At 39.4% G+C, this 14,573-nt stretch overlaps 1 protein-coding gene across 2 annotated transcripts in view; it reads right to left on the reverse strand.

The window, feature by feature from the left end:
* NME7 (NME/NM23 family member 7) overlaps positions 1–14,573 on the reverse strand; it is an 87,821-nt gene that overhangs the window by 27,519 nt on the left and 45,729 nt on the right. For both annotated transcript variants that reach the window (XM_040091196.2, XM_040091205.2), the window contains exons 8-10: positions 11,772–11,836; positions 10,896–10,964; positions 7,012–7,113 (exon numbers count right to left, since the gene is read on the reverse strand). In XM_040091196.2, coding sequence (XP_039947130.1) covers positions 7,012–7,113; positions 10,896–10,964; positions 11,772–11,836 — 236 coding nt within the window. The remainder of the gene's footprint in view (positions 1–7,011; positions 7,114–10,895; positions 10,965–11,771; positions 11,837–14,573) is intronic.

Consider the following 14,573-nt stretch of genomic DNA (forward strand, 5'->3'; position numbering starts at 1 on the left):
CAGCTTAAACCCTTCCCAAAATGGCTAGTCCTGTGATACTTTGCAGGGAAAGGCCCAAACATCCAGCTCCAGGATGTCTTGGCACATTAGTCATTCTGGAGAGTAACTAGGAGGTCTCCATGGTAGCTCAGCAAGCCAAGGAAGATCAGTAACCAGTGTAAATGCTTTGTGGCACTGCTTTCCTTCAGTCTCTGGGCTCATGTTAAGCTTCACCCCTATTGCTAAAACAGAGCAAGTGATTCCAGCCTGGAACCAGGCGAGAGGTACCCTGAAAGAAACACTTTGAAGCCAGAGACAGATTGACATAAGGGAAAGACAGGAATGCAGATGGGAACCCTGAAGCTTCTGAAGTTGATGCTACTTTACAGGAGGACATACAGAATCTTGGACAAGATGTTGTTAACTTCCTGCAAATGCCCACAAATTACATGTTAAAAACATATCTTGTCATCAGGAGATACTAAAATATAGTGTCAGGTATCAGAGGAAACTCCAAAAAAAACCCCCACTACATAGGCTAGAGGGGCTTTGGTAGTCACCTGATTATAGAAAAAGGCATTGCAGCAACTGGAAATGAGATGCAAATATACTCTCAGTCCCCTTCCAGAGGGCACCAGCACCTTCTCTCCAGAGGATGGAAGCAGCACACTCTCCAGTATCATGCCTCTGTGCTGGGAGTAATAGACAATGCAGTATCTTTTATTACCTATTTTACTGAATTGCTGGTATTTGGGACACTGAACTCACTTGAGTGACCTCACATCCAGGATGTGTTTAGGTAGCAGCAGCTGCATTGATAACACATTCAAGTTCAGTAGCTCTGGAGCCACAGACAAGGAGTGGCAGATAAAAGCGTTCTTTTTCCCAACTGCAACTTTGCCAACATGCCTCAATCACATTGGATTTAAAGCAGAGTTAGGTCTTGAGGGCTCTGTCAATATTTAGTCTCCTGATGGAGACTGTCAGTCACCACTAGTAACAGCAAATTTCAATGTAGCCATCAAGAATCAAAGTGAGCCTACAAGCTCCAGCTCCACATGACACGGAACAGCCATCGTATGACAGCAACCTTGCAGCAATAAGAAGTCACGTCAAAAGCAAACCACTTGCAAGCAAAAGGCTCCTCCACTACTACTGCTCTGATTTTTGTTCTAATCTCTGTACAGACATATTGCCCTGAGGCTGAAATCCCTCTTGCCATCAAAGGACTGGCCATCACCTGCAAAGAGTGCCTTGGAGGAGACGGTCTGCAAGAAACACAGCTCTAAGCTGGTCACCTCAAAACTGTAAGCAGATCATGCATCCATGCCACTACAAAGCACACACACGTGTGGTCAAAGCAAACAGGGCAGCAGGGGTAGGGTGGGTGTCACGGCTTGCCAGACCTCTGCAGGACATATTCAAATGCAAAAGAGACATCAGGAGAACTTACTATGAACACTGAATTCACGCCTGTAAAAAGTACTTCTTGGATTCTTGACTCTCAGATGCTCCCAGGGCTACACAGAGCTTTAAGAGGAAGGACAAATAATTATCAGTTTTGTTCCTGGTGCAGCCAGTGCAGACTCCATGACTTGAAACCAAGGAAAGCAACTCACTGCCACAGGTGTGGTGTTTGGCATCCCCAGAGACACAGGCTTGCATCTGACAGGAAACTGTAGTACTGTTGGAGATAAATTTCAAATCATACACCAACATACTGACAGTCTAGAACAGCGGTGGCAACTCCTAGTTGCAGTCACATTGCAGCTGAGGGTCATTAGAGCACAGCTATCAGCACTTTCTTTCTTCTAGATCCCCTGTGCACAGAAAGGTGACAGGGAACAAGGCAGGAGAAGCCCTGAACCTACAGATACCTCGGGCTTTATGAATCAGCAGTGCCAGCTCAGAAAAAGGAGGCTGCACTAGAGGGAAGAATCCACCTGTCTCCCAACTAAGAGGCCTTAGCTCTGTCTAGAACACTTTTTAATTAGGCCTGCAGAGGCTAATGTAGAAATTAAAACCTAAAAGGACAGAATCAGATGATTGACCCTAAATAACATCTAAGCAATTCAATCATGTCTTTCCCACTGCTGGCTTAGACAGCAGGATATTGTAACTGGTATTGATTAGTCTGTTTGCTATTCTAGCTGATAACAGTCTGCATCTGAATGGAAGTTTTTATTTTCATTATATGACTCAGACTATCTGAGCAGATAATCAATTATATTAAAATCTTCTTCGTTAAAGAATTAGATTAAAATAAACTTATTTCTCTTGAAAGACATTATGCACTTCATTGTCAACACTCTCATCAGGGCTCACTAGGCTACAGGGAGAATCCACACTGAAACAGCTATAAAGGTATTACCAGAAAATGAGTACTTGGAGGCTCAAAAATAGCTTTTATATTCCTCTACATCTTCCACTGAACTATTTTTTATACAATGCAATATGAAAATGTCATGCTGATAATGTAGCTCTAGGAGTGAACACGAATATTTTAGGCCTCACACAGACCTATATTTCAGTGCTAGAAATTCACAGGAGGTTGTAGTGGCTATAAAAACAAAGATCTTACAGCAACAGTGCTCTTTTGCTCATACTGTTATCCCTATTTAACTGATGTGATTAACTGAGGCAGAAAGATATTGAACTTTTTGTCCAAGGTCACCCCGAGAGGTCAGGAATGGAGCTAAAGCAGACTGCAGCTCTTTCAGTTCACTGCTTTGTTTCAAACCATCTAATCTCCCTTTCAGCTCTTTCAGGCGAAAGTACAAAAGACTTGATACACTGTTACACTTAAAAGTGCAAATCCCCAGTGTAAAAAGAAGGCAGGTTAGGATCCCACAGGAGGCAGAAATATTGCAGCACATCCCATCACTTGAGTAATATCTCATATCAGAAGGGACTTGAGTCACGTTTAGTGTACTGCCAATTCCAAGTAAAAGCTCTTAGGAATACTAAACGTTATGCAGTCATCCAGGGACATGTAGCTCATGCAGACTCCTGGAATCATGTATTATAACCAACTTTTTAATTTGCATATGAACAAAGTTTAAAAAAAACCCCAAAACCAAACAAAAAGACCAAAACCAAACAACAACAACAACAACAAAAAACCCCAAACAAAACCAACCAACCAACCAAACCCCACCAAAAAAAAAACCCAAAAATACATCAAACGAAACAAAACACACACCCCCCCCATTTCTACAGCATTTTTCATGTGTTTTATGAATACTAAGTCATCATCTTGACAACTCCATGACAAAATGTTACCAAGCAGTTATTTCAACCCAGAAGCTGCACAGAGATGTGCAAACTAAAGCTGTAGCTTCAGACCGAAGCAGTAACAAAAAGCCTCTAACTGCTCCAAAGGCCAAAAATGTACAAACATTAGTGAAATGAAATATCAATGCCAGCAAACTCAACCAGTGACAAGATTCCCTAGCCACCATCCCCTTGTTCCAAGGTCTTCCATTACACATTTTACATCCTGGTCCATGTTAAAGAAAGCCAAACCAATGCAGCAGAATAGGTTGCTGTCTTTTTCTTCCTTACTGAGCTTAAACAAAACAGCTTTCTTGATAATGCACACTGTGCTGCATTTATCCCTACCCCTCCAAGCATCTTCATTTCTTTACAATGAAGGAGAAACAACTTCATTTCCATCAGACTTCAGCTGCAATTAGTAACTTTTATTTCCAAGTAATAATGTATACTGAAAGTTCAAAAGAGTTGTATTCTGTAAGAATCAGATTGAATTAATTTTTAAGTCCTCTTCCTAGCTTTCTAGAACAGCTACCTCTTTGCCATTAGAGCAATTTTATTTTTTCAATTTTTTTCTTTTTTCTTCTTTCTTTTCAACTACACCAGTAAAAACAGAGTAAAATAGCAGCCAGCAAAAAATGTGCAGTTTAACAACCTGCATAGCAATATTTGATAGTGTATTTTAAAAAAGGGCTTAAATGATTCAGACAAACCACGAAATCAGTGGGACCTGAAGTCATTTGTAATTTAAATATCTGAACAAAAGTTCTCAGCTGCTCACAGGATGTCACCTTTTCAAACCTTGTAACTTGGTGTGCATAGCAGAGCCTCCCCTCCCTGAAAAGCTGCAGTCTTGTGTGACATTCAGAGACCTTTTTAAACAACTCTTATTAACACTGCAAAGAAACATTTTCAAGATGAGCATCAGAATGACTGCTGGCCTTTTACAAGGGTGCTGCCAAATTAAGTAAAGAGTAAATAGCTGGTTATTAGAATAGATGTGGAGACAACCTCCCACTTCCAAGACTCACATACTAGCCACAAAGGGAAACCAGGACAGAGAGGAAGAGGCACAGAGGGACACCAAGAGCACGGCATCCAAGTAGTCTGGGAACTGCCTAGAGGGTGCAACTGGAAGACAAGAGCAATCATCACAACTGGACCACAGAGAGGCCTGAGGTGAGACCACCAAAGACACAAAAGAATGAGCTGCATTCCAGGAGCTGAAGTCAAGTTTTGATTAAAGAGGCTGACAGCTCACCAGGAGAGTACAGTGAGCCAGCCAGACACTCAGTAGAAAAGCGTACACGAAGGATGCAAGGAGCAGCAAGGTCTGTGGAAAGGCATATATCCTACTGCATGTTCTAGCTACTGGGGACAAGTGCTCCACAAGCCAGAAATCTGCCACACTGAGCCCTTCAATCAGACCGCAGTAATTTGGGGAGTGAGCATGTTCAGCACAGCTCCTTGCAGAGAAGTCTCTTTATCCCACCGCCTGCTTTCCAGATCTGATAGGGCTCTTCATACACGACTACAAAGAGGCTCAAAACAGGTTTTTGTCTAGTTGTCTTCTCTACTACCACAGAGGAGGTTTTAATGAAGGATTCATAAGCTGGTTTATAATGAAGGGTATTTCTGGCAGAGAGCTTTACTGATCTGCAGTGCTAACAAAATATCACCCGCTTTTAGAAAATAGCCCAAAGTTCCATTTCATTTTTAGCATTATACACTTGTTATAAATTGTTATCTTATTAAAGTCTAATCCTCAAAATAGAAGAATTCTAATTCTTTCTTCATCCCTAAACATCCTGCAAAACCAGGAAAAGACTGAAAGGGCTGTTAACATTCGCAGTAATTTTAGATATCTGATGTGCCACAGAGTAATTATTACATTTGTTATGTATATAAGATATAATTAAAGAGCACAGGTGATTGGGAAAGATTCATAATATAAGTCAAATTTCAACACCTTTACTCACTTCAAATAGCACTTTGCCTTGAAAGCAATGACAGTGCTCTTTAACAGGAGCCAAAGTGAGCTTCTCTGACAATTCCAGTTGGGAACGACAAAAGCCAAGATACCTTAGCCCCTTTATCCTCAAGGACAAGCTACAAACACTATCTGAAGAGACAGATTAATTTCAGGCAATGATTAGTCTTGAGAGCAGCTGCAGTTACTCTATATAGGCTTAATGTGCTTGGAGAATCAATTAATTTGCAATTTTTACAGAAAATAGTGCACAGAAATATAACACCGTTGCCTGTCTTCAAAACATACGATCAGTGGAACTGCTCTGAAGTCAGTGTCCAAAATTTGCAGTTTCTGCTTCCACTTGAAGCAGGCTGATACTCATTTCCACTTCACAAGTCAGAGAGTTAACCATTACCAGGGAAACACAAACAGCATCACTAGGTCACTGAGGAGCAAGAGATCCAGAAGACACGAAATGAGTTCCGTCCTTTGTGGTTTTCTTCTGTTACCCAGAAAAGCCATCAGTTTATACAACCCTCAGTTCTTCAGCTCATCAACAGCTGCTTGCACACATTGTATAATTATGACAGTTTTTCATGTGAGTAAGGAAAACCAATGAAACTCCCCTTATATAGGAACCATTGCCTTTCATAAGCAAAAGCCACTGTGATGTTTGCAAGCATAGGTTGATTTTAATGTATCAGGTATTAAACAAGCAGACTCGTGAAAACTATGTAATAGGCCCAAATAAAATAACTGTATCTTTGAATGTTTTAAAGACCAAAAACCTTAAATTTGGAATTTGAAACAAAACTGAAATCACTATATTCTGTACATTACTACTGATATACCATCCTCCAGTTAAAACTAGGTCAAATAAATGGTTTATGCTCTGTTTACAAAATGCTAACCCAGAAGAGAAATATTTTAATGTTATCAAACAGAAGAGGCAATAAAAGTTTGGACAATGCCTTCAACCTGTGCTTTCTATAATGGAAACTCTGGATCTGAAGAAAAATATATCCTGAATAACTTGTTCTTCCCTTCGAACATTCATCTGTGTGATTCTTTTCCATGAAGACTGGTGAACTTCCCTAAAGTCTGCAACTAAAACATTAAATCATATCAAGAAAAGCATAGAAACCCTGACTTTAATGCATGTATCTTGATATTTCACCTCGTTGTTCTTGTGTGTAGAGCAGCCTTCACTGTTCAACAAAAATCTGCAAACTTTTTGAGACAGCACTTACGCCTGTCTTCAAATTGCACACAGCATCACACATATGTAATTATCTGCCTCAAGAAATGAAAAACGAAAGCCAGAGGCAAACAGGTACGAGCACTTTGATACTCTTTTTTGTTTGCTTCCTTCTGAAAATCAAAGGAATCTATTCTTTCAGTTTCATCCTAGGAAAATGCCAGAGACTGCAGTGAATTAACATTTGATTACATTGGCATCCACTAGCAATAACTGTCCATGCCAGGGCTCTGAAGCCTTGCATTATTATATTTGTGAATTTTTAACAGAGATTTTTGCCTAGATAGCTTTCCTTTCACATAAATGCCATCACAATATTTTATCACCTGGTTTAGGTAAGATCAGAAGGGTTGCTAAAGGATTTGCAGACTGGTCCACCAAGACTAGTGTTTGCCCTCTGTGACAAGGTAATACTGACATGTTTCTAATGAATGCAGCAGGCACGTGGCAGCCATACCACACTTAGGCTTTTTAATTCACTTAGCACATCAATTTTTTTAAGCTTTATTTATCACTCAAAAGTACTTACAGGGTCAGAAGGACCACAGAAGTCTCTGAACACTTTTGAAGGATCGAATTGTCTAATCTCCATTGCTATGCAAGGGCCTGAACACAACTCTGAAACCATCTCCTGGAAGAGAAAAAAAGAGAAAAAAAGTTGAACTCTTTGGGCTTTAGCAAGGATTGTATTTCTCCCCAAAACAAGGCCCCAACTTACAAGACAGGAACGATTAAGAAATATTGGTGCATTTAGGAGAGTGAGGACACTAAACAGATGCCATTAGTATTCACCACAAAAGAAATGTTTTCCATTTTGCAGCTTGGTTTACAGGAGGGAAATGGAGAAAAATCGGATATTCAGCTTTAACAGGACACTGAATAGAATATAACAGCATCCATAATACTTTAAATTCTTTTGTAGGTACATCCTTATTGATCTGGACCTAGATTGCACTGCAATATCTCATAACCTGTCAAACTAGACTGAATCACTGGAATGCACTTTGCTGAGTTTTAAGCCTGAAAAATCACACTGTGTTCAGCCAGTTCCACAGACAGCAATGTACTTTGCAGTGTTCCTTACCAGAAGCCCAGTACACAGCCTATATCTGTTTCCAAATATACACTCATTTGATGGCTTTAAGTCATTAAAATGTCTCCTGGGCTTTTGGTTCTCACTGTCTTTTCCTCACAGATTACTATAAAAGCTGAAACACACAAGCCAAAAGAATCTGTGCCTGTGGCACAACCTGTTAGAGAAAGGGTCTGGCAACATTCTTGTGAAGTACTAATACCAGGAACTCAGTTACAGTGAAATCCTCTGTTTCCTTGGAGTCTCCAGGAGAGTAAAGAGACATCGTGAGTTCCATCTGGGTGATGAAGATGGGTCTTAGTTTTTGTAAGCTTAAATTAACTCTGGGCATTAGTGCCAATTTGGAGTTTGTTAATTAGAGGTATAAGTTTCACAAGCAGAAAGAATCTGTTTTGATGTTCTAGTCTCACTTCCTTTTTCAAATCATGCCCTTGTAATTGCATGCCTGTCTAGAAATCTGGGCAGACAAGTTTTAAAGAAATCAAGACAATTAAAGGAATCACAACCAATGAGGAAAGGACAAAACATGCACAGAAAGTAAGGGAGAACAGGTAAGGACTAGCAGAGTTCTGCAATCATGCCCACCAACCACAGCAGATTAAAGCTGAACCATGACAAAGCATACAGAGTGGATGAAAGAGCACAAGGAAAAAAAAGAACTAGGTCTTTCTCTTCCTTCTATGAATTATTACAGATAATAAATACCCTGACTCTGAATCAAGCAGCACTGTTTCAAAAAGCTGCTATCTTCATACTGGATTGCATACTGAGAATGTGTGCCTAAGCTACTCGCTCTGAATTTTATCTAGTGCCTCCATCATCACCTGGATCCTAGGAAGTTTAAGTAGAAGTACTCCTTAAGGACATGAAAAGAGTGCAGACCAGCTTCATGCACGACAACATAAATAAATATTTTAATTCCAAAAACTGTATTATCACCAACAGATCCTCTGTTCAAAAGAGGTCCAAAAGCCCCATATTTCATTCTGCTAAGAAACAGTGCCCTAAAGTCACAGCTTGCAGAATTTCATTACATTCCGTCATCTAAACAACTGTTAACAGGAAAACTGAGAAAAAATGGGCTTTTAACTCGAGTTAAAATTCCTGCAAACCATGTTTTCTTGTTCCCCCCTCTTTCATTGCTTCTGTCTCAGCACGGACATCCCATCAGCAACAGTGAACAACATGACCAAAGTTACTCCTCACTCCTCAACACTGCACAGAGCTGAGACCTGAACACCAGCTGCCATCAAGTACAGCACAGAGGAAGGCAGTTCTGTGTCAGACAAGCCTGAGGTACTTACACAGCCCCATCAAGTCCAGAGTTGAGTCTAAATACAACATTTGTCTGGTGAGGCTCCTGGTTACAGCTATATCAGAATTTCTCTAGCAAATAGTTTATTCATCAAATTGCATGGTTTGTGGTCAATCAGAACCATTCCTGGAGGTGGATCAAGCCCAAGGATTTTTGATTAATAAAGTGGATTCTGAGCTGATCTAAAATAATCTCACTTTTCCCCCCCACTTCTATTCTGGCTAGAGCAGGAAGTAGAAAGCAAAACAGCACAAAAACTAAGCAACAGTATGTTATATCCCACGTAGGGGATACAAACAAAGCTAAAATTTTGGGCAATTGTACAGCTTTTATACAGCTTTTCACAAAGTACTTTATATACAGTGTCAAACCTTTATCTGACTGACAAGAAATAACTGGAAGAAATGGAAGTATAGTTTTTTAAAAGGATTTCTGGATGCCGGTATCTTCTGTGCTGAGTTATTTTGGAATGATAAATACAATTTAGATCAAAACAGATGGTTCTGAGTCACATATAGAAGAGGTCATATTCTTTCTCCAATATCCTATTTTGTAACATACTTTTCTATTTGGACTGCACTGACAATATCTGTTGCTGTTCCCTTGTGTGCCTTCTCCAGAACCTTTTACCATCATGATTAGCTTTTCCACATCATCCTGCTTCTCACATATCGTGAGTGCATAAAAATATTAATTTGATTTATTTTCAACTGAGTCAATTCAGCACATATAACTTGTAGGATGGAGCCACAGATTCTCACTTTTATTGGCATCACCTAAACCAAATTCCATTTATTGACTTACCTTGTTTAAATTTTACCTTCCCTTCTGAGTATCTCTCCAATTAAATTACATAACTAAAATTTGCAGCTTGTTAGAGGGTTAGAGATTGTGCAGCCCAAGAGCAGCAGAAAGTGGTAGAGAATTTCCCATTTTGTTTAAAGCAGACACTTTTGCAGAACTACAGGACTCCTCAGGTCCTGAAACACTGGTCAAATACTTCCAAATGCTTTTAAATTCTGCCACATACCTACAAGTATGCCTGTCCAATCTCCCTTGGGTACTTGTCAAAAATGATGTTCAGAGGAGGCCTTATAAGTATTCCCCAATCTGAGAGTGAACTAACAGTATTACAAACCCATTTAAAGACTAATCTACAAACTCTGTTGAAGTTAGACTGAACAATCATAGAGGAGGAAAAAATAATAAAAACTTCATCTTCAGAGCAGTATTAGTAAACATGTAGAAAATTTACAATAATGTAACCATTTAAAAATTAAGGATAATTTGCAACATAACAGCATGGCAGAGAAGCTAAACTAATTACTAAAAATAAATTACACAGTAAAGTAAAAATTACTATGAATAAAATTAACCAAAATCCTCTGAGAGAAGGTGATCCAGAAAGACAAGATCATCTTTTTGTATTCCCATTGTTCTATCTGCAGTCAGGAAGTTTTATGTGACAGTACAACAAAGCATAATACTGTAGAGAGTCTCAGAGGTCCACTGGGATTACAGCATATCTTAAATTTTCTGAATATTTACAAAAGTCAGATGAATAAACCAAAGAATAGTTCAAGATGTCATTAGGAAAGCCTCCAATACAGCAGCCCCATTGTAAATAAAATGATAAAAATGTATTTTGGTCCAAGCCACTACTGCAATATCCAATCAAAGATGCAGGTGTGATACATTCTCATAGCTCAACATCAATAAAATAATTTTTCAATAAAACATCAATAAAATAACTTTGGGGGAAGATGGGGACGTGACTCTGTTGTATTTTACAAACTCCTTGGCTGAACAACTTTCCTGAAAGGCTCTTCTCTATTATGACACACATAATACAATTCTCACAACGAATTTCAGAAGAAGCTAGAACTGTTCATTACCAGATTCATAAAAGAAACCATATCACAATCCCAAGCAATATGAAATGTGGTAATTTACTCACTTGAGCATATTTTATTTTTAAACGGATTCTTGTTAAACTTAGGCTTACCAGGTATTCGGGGACGACACCTTTGTAAATCTCATAAAACTCTTCCACATTTGTACGCTCCAGGTTGAACTAAGAAAACCAGAACGTTAGCCAGTCTGAATTAAACAACAACAGGAATACATGGACCCTTCTCAGCCAGCAAACATTCTGAATCCTTTAAGTTTTACTGGGTGAAAGGAATGGCTTTACCACTGCCATATGAAGCTTGTCAGCAACTTAGTCAGTGATGCCACAGGCAACATAGCACACTATCTTTTTCCACATCAAATACAAGGAGACAATGTAGTGTTGGCTGATCCCACAAAGAAAGGGGCTATTCTTCATTTGTGATGGGGAATTGAGTGACAGGACAATGTTGGATCTTGAGACTTCCACCAGAATTGAAGGGCAGGACTCTTGGGAACAATCTCATCTCTGTGCCAAATTCCTTTAAGTGCTGAAGGTGTTCAGCGTGTCAAAATCTCTTAAGTACCTTTAAAAGCATTCCCCATAATTCATATTGAATATATACTTAAAAAAATTAAGCAAGGATTTTAACAATAGTTTCATTAATCTTAGCTAGTACATTTTGTAAAGATATCTCAAATTGCTCCAGAGGAGACAGATATAATTATCTCCCCTCCTGACTACAGGGAAACTCAGATACAGGGAAGTGAAGTGTCTTGGCTCAAGGTCACCAAGCAAACAGAAACAGATTAGCTGATCACATAGTAAAACACAAATATCACAAGGACAATGCTGATCCCAAAACATTGCTACAGTCTGCACAAAGGTTTTACTTTTTTACTGCAGGAAGACACCTGTGCACGGCTATGACATGCATACAGCACTATTCCAATTGCTGTTTATCATAAAAACACACAAATGGAAACCTACCATCTGCAAAGCTGAGATCTCAAATCCTTCCTTGAGGATGGCTTTTATAATCTTTCCAGCAAGTCCTGAAGAAACATAGAAAATACAGTATTCAATTTTAAAAAGCAGAATTTACAACCAAAAGGTATCATGCCAATATACTGCTTCTTCTCAGACTGAGAAAGCAATGTTTGTGCAATGCTCTGAGAGGAAGCAGAGAGCAGAGCTGAGTTCACACACTCTGTGAGGTTATGTGTTGATAGTTTCAAATAACTAAATTCCATGCAGTTGTTGAAAAGTATTCCTACCAAAAAAAGGTAATTAGTGAAACCTTTACTTTTCTTAGAATAACTGCAAAAAACCCAATTGCTGCAAGACCAAGATTTATATTTTTAATGAAAACCCACTGGCAATACTGATGCTTAATCAGTCATCAATTCAGAGCACCAGCTGTCTGTTTCTTTTTGCAGGTCCTACTTTAAGCCAGAAACAATGCAGGATGAGAACAAATGTTGCCAATAAACTAGCACAGGAGTTCATGTCTTCTATGGGAAAAACACATCAGTGCAAAATAACCTACTCCTTCGAAGTTTATAGCTCACAAATATACTACTGCTGATGATACTGCTTGCTTATTCTCTCCAGAATGCATCCTCAAAGACCAAATGATATCATAAAACAAAACATTGAGCTTCAGAAAACGAGAACCACTGATCGTCCACTGAATGTGTATTTTAGATTTGCCCATGCTTATAAGATCAGACTATTTTGAAGATCATGTCAGCCAGGCACAGTACCCTGTGTGAGTAAATTTCACAGAATCATTGTTTCCAATAGAACACAAATGCCTGTCCTCTAGTACAACTTGTGAGAAACTACAAATTTCTGGACATTTATCTAGAAAAGAATTAATCATAGACAAATACCCTATAAGGAATGACAATAGCAGGATGTGACTCCTGGTCATTAGATCCTTTTATTAAGTAGCCTTTAAATTGCGGGGTATTTAACACTACATAAATTTAATAAAAGAGAATAAAACAAAACTAGTATGGAAGTTACAGCATGCTGGAGACACAGTCTACTAATACCTGTAGCACAGGACTGGGGAGCTTCCTACCACATTAAAAGGTCAATGAAAAGCTCTGAGTAAATGAGACAGAGAGTTGAAAGGCTGTCAAAAATTGTATTTACAAATGAAAATGAAAAAAACATGACACTGAAGTATTTGCTACCATATTTTCACACTTAGGTTTATGTAGAAAAGCCTTCCCTTTACAAAAGAAAGCATATTTCTTCCAAAAATCTTCTAAGTACTAAAGGGAAAACCTGAGATTTTGGTGCATCCTCAATCCATGCAGCTCTTTGTGTTTATAGAACATAGAAATAAGTGCAAGCAAATACAATTCCTGTGCCACTATACTGTTCCACCACGTTTTGGTGAAAACACTCCTGTGGAGCCAGGGGAAAAAAAAATCCCCCTTTTTTAAGATTAAAAAAATAAATAAATGCAACAGCAAAATGAAGGGACTTGGACAGGTTTGCCCAGGAAATGCAAGACCACATCAGAGTGAGAAACCAGAGCTCTGGCTTCTTTTTGTCCACCCTGCTGGAAAGGCTGAGCAGCTCGGATGCTTCCACACGTTCCTCTGAGGCAGTGAGCCTTCAGTCTTGTTTTCAGAGATGAATGGGCAGTTTGTAAAGAGATCAAGTGACTGGCTGGGAATCATTCAGGAAATGAATAAAAGACCCAAATAAATAAATAAAATTAATTAATTAAACACGTGACACGGCACAAACCCTTCCTCATTCTAAGTCTTCAAAGACAACGCTGGTCAACTGCTTCACCAGAAACCAGCAAAGATGAAGAAAGGGCACTGGCAGATAAATGGTCACTGCCACTTGCAGGGAAGAAGCCATGAGAAAGGTAAGGGACAGCTGCTGCCTGACAGATGTCCATTTTACACTTGCATAGGCACTCTCAGCCAGCAAGCAACTAATTTGAATACATGAAGTTACGGGGTATTATGGAGATCCGCTTTTCACAGAACTTTTGTCTTCAGCAGTTCTACAAGCTACAGGCAAAATCAATATTCTGGAGAAGCAAAAGGGGTCTCTACTCAGATTTCTGGGCTGTTTCTCTACAGAAGTCACTAAGACCAAGCTCTCCTGTAGAGAGAAGACAGTCTCCTTTAATGATAGAAATTAAAGTAGGAAGGTATTTTGCATACAGGTCTTTAATGCAAGGTTCCTTTAATAATTGTGATGAAACTATCAAGAATTTCCTCTACACTGTATTTCTGAGTTCACTGTCATTCATCAGAGCAGCAGAGTACTTTGTTGCTCCAGACAGATTGCCCATGTCTGCAACACCCCAAAGTCTTAACCAAAGGATTTATTTTCACCATTCACACAGATAAACACCTCACCCACAAAATTTACAGTGCCTTGAGGAAGAAGGGCCATGAGATTTCACTCATGTTTGCAAAGCAAGACGTTAACTCCACTTCCCAGGTGTGGGAATTGAGGCAGAGGAGCATACACAAGTTGCCACTGGCGGCGCAGATCCACAGATCCAGTGACTTGCCCTCCCTTGTCCCAGTTTAGGCAATGCATGTATCATTTCTCCTAGGGACACTTTCCTTTCAAATTCTACCTGAACCAAAATAGAAACAAAAAGCACAAAGGCAATCCCCAAGCAACAGAAGAGTGCAAGCTCAAGGCTTGGCTTGAGATCTGTTTGAGGCTTTCAGCCAGTTGCATGACTGAACTGCGACAGATCCTCTTCTTTGGGGGCAGATAAGGCTCAGGAAAAGATGAACT

This window comes from Hirundo rustica, chromosome 2 (genome assembly GCF_015227805.2).
Source record: "Hirundo rustica isolate bHirRus1 chromosome 2, bHirRus1.pri.v3, whole genome shotgun sequence".
Lineage (NCBI taxonomy): Eukaryota > Metazoa > Chordata > Aves > Passeriformes > Hirundinidae > Hirundo > Hirundo rustica.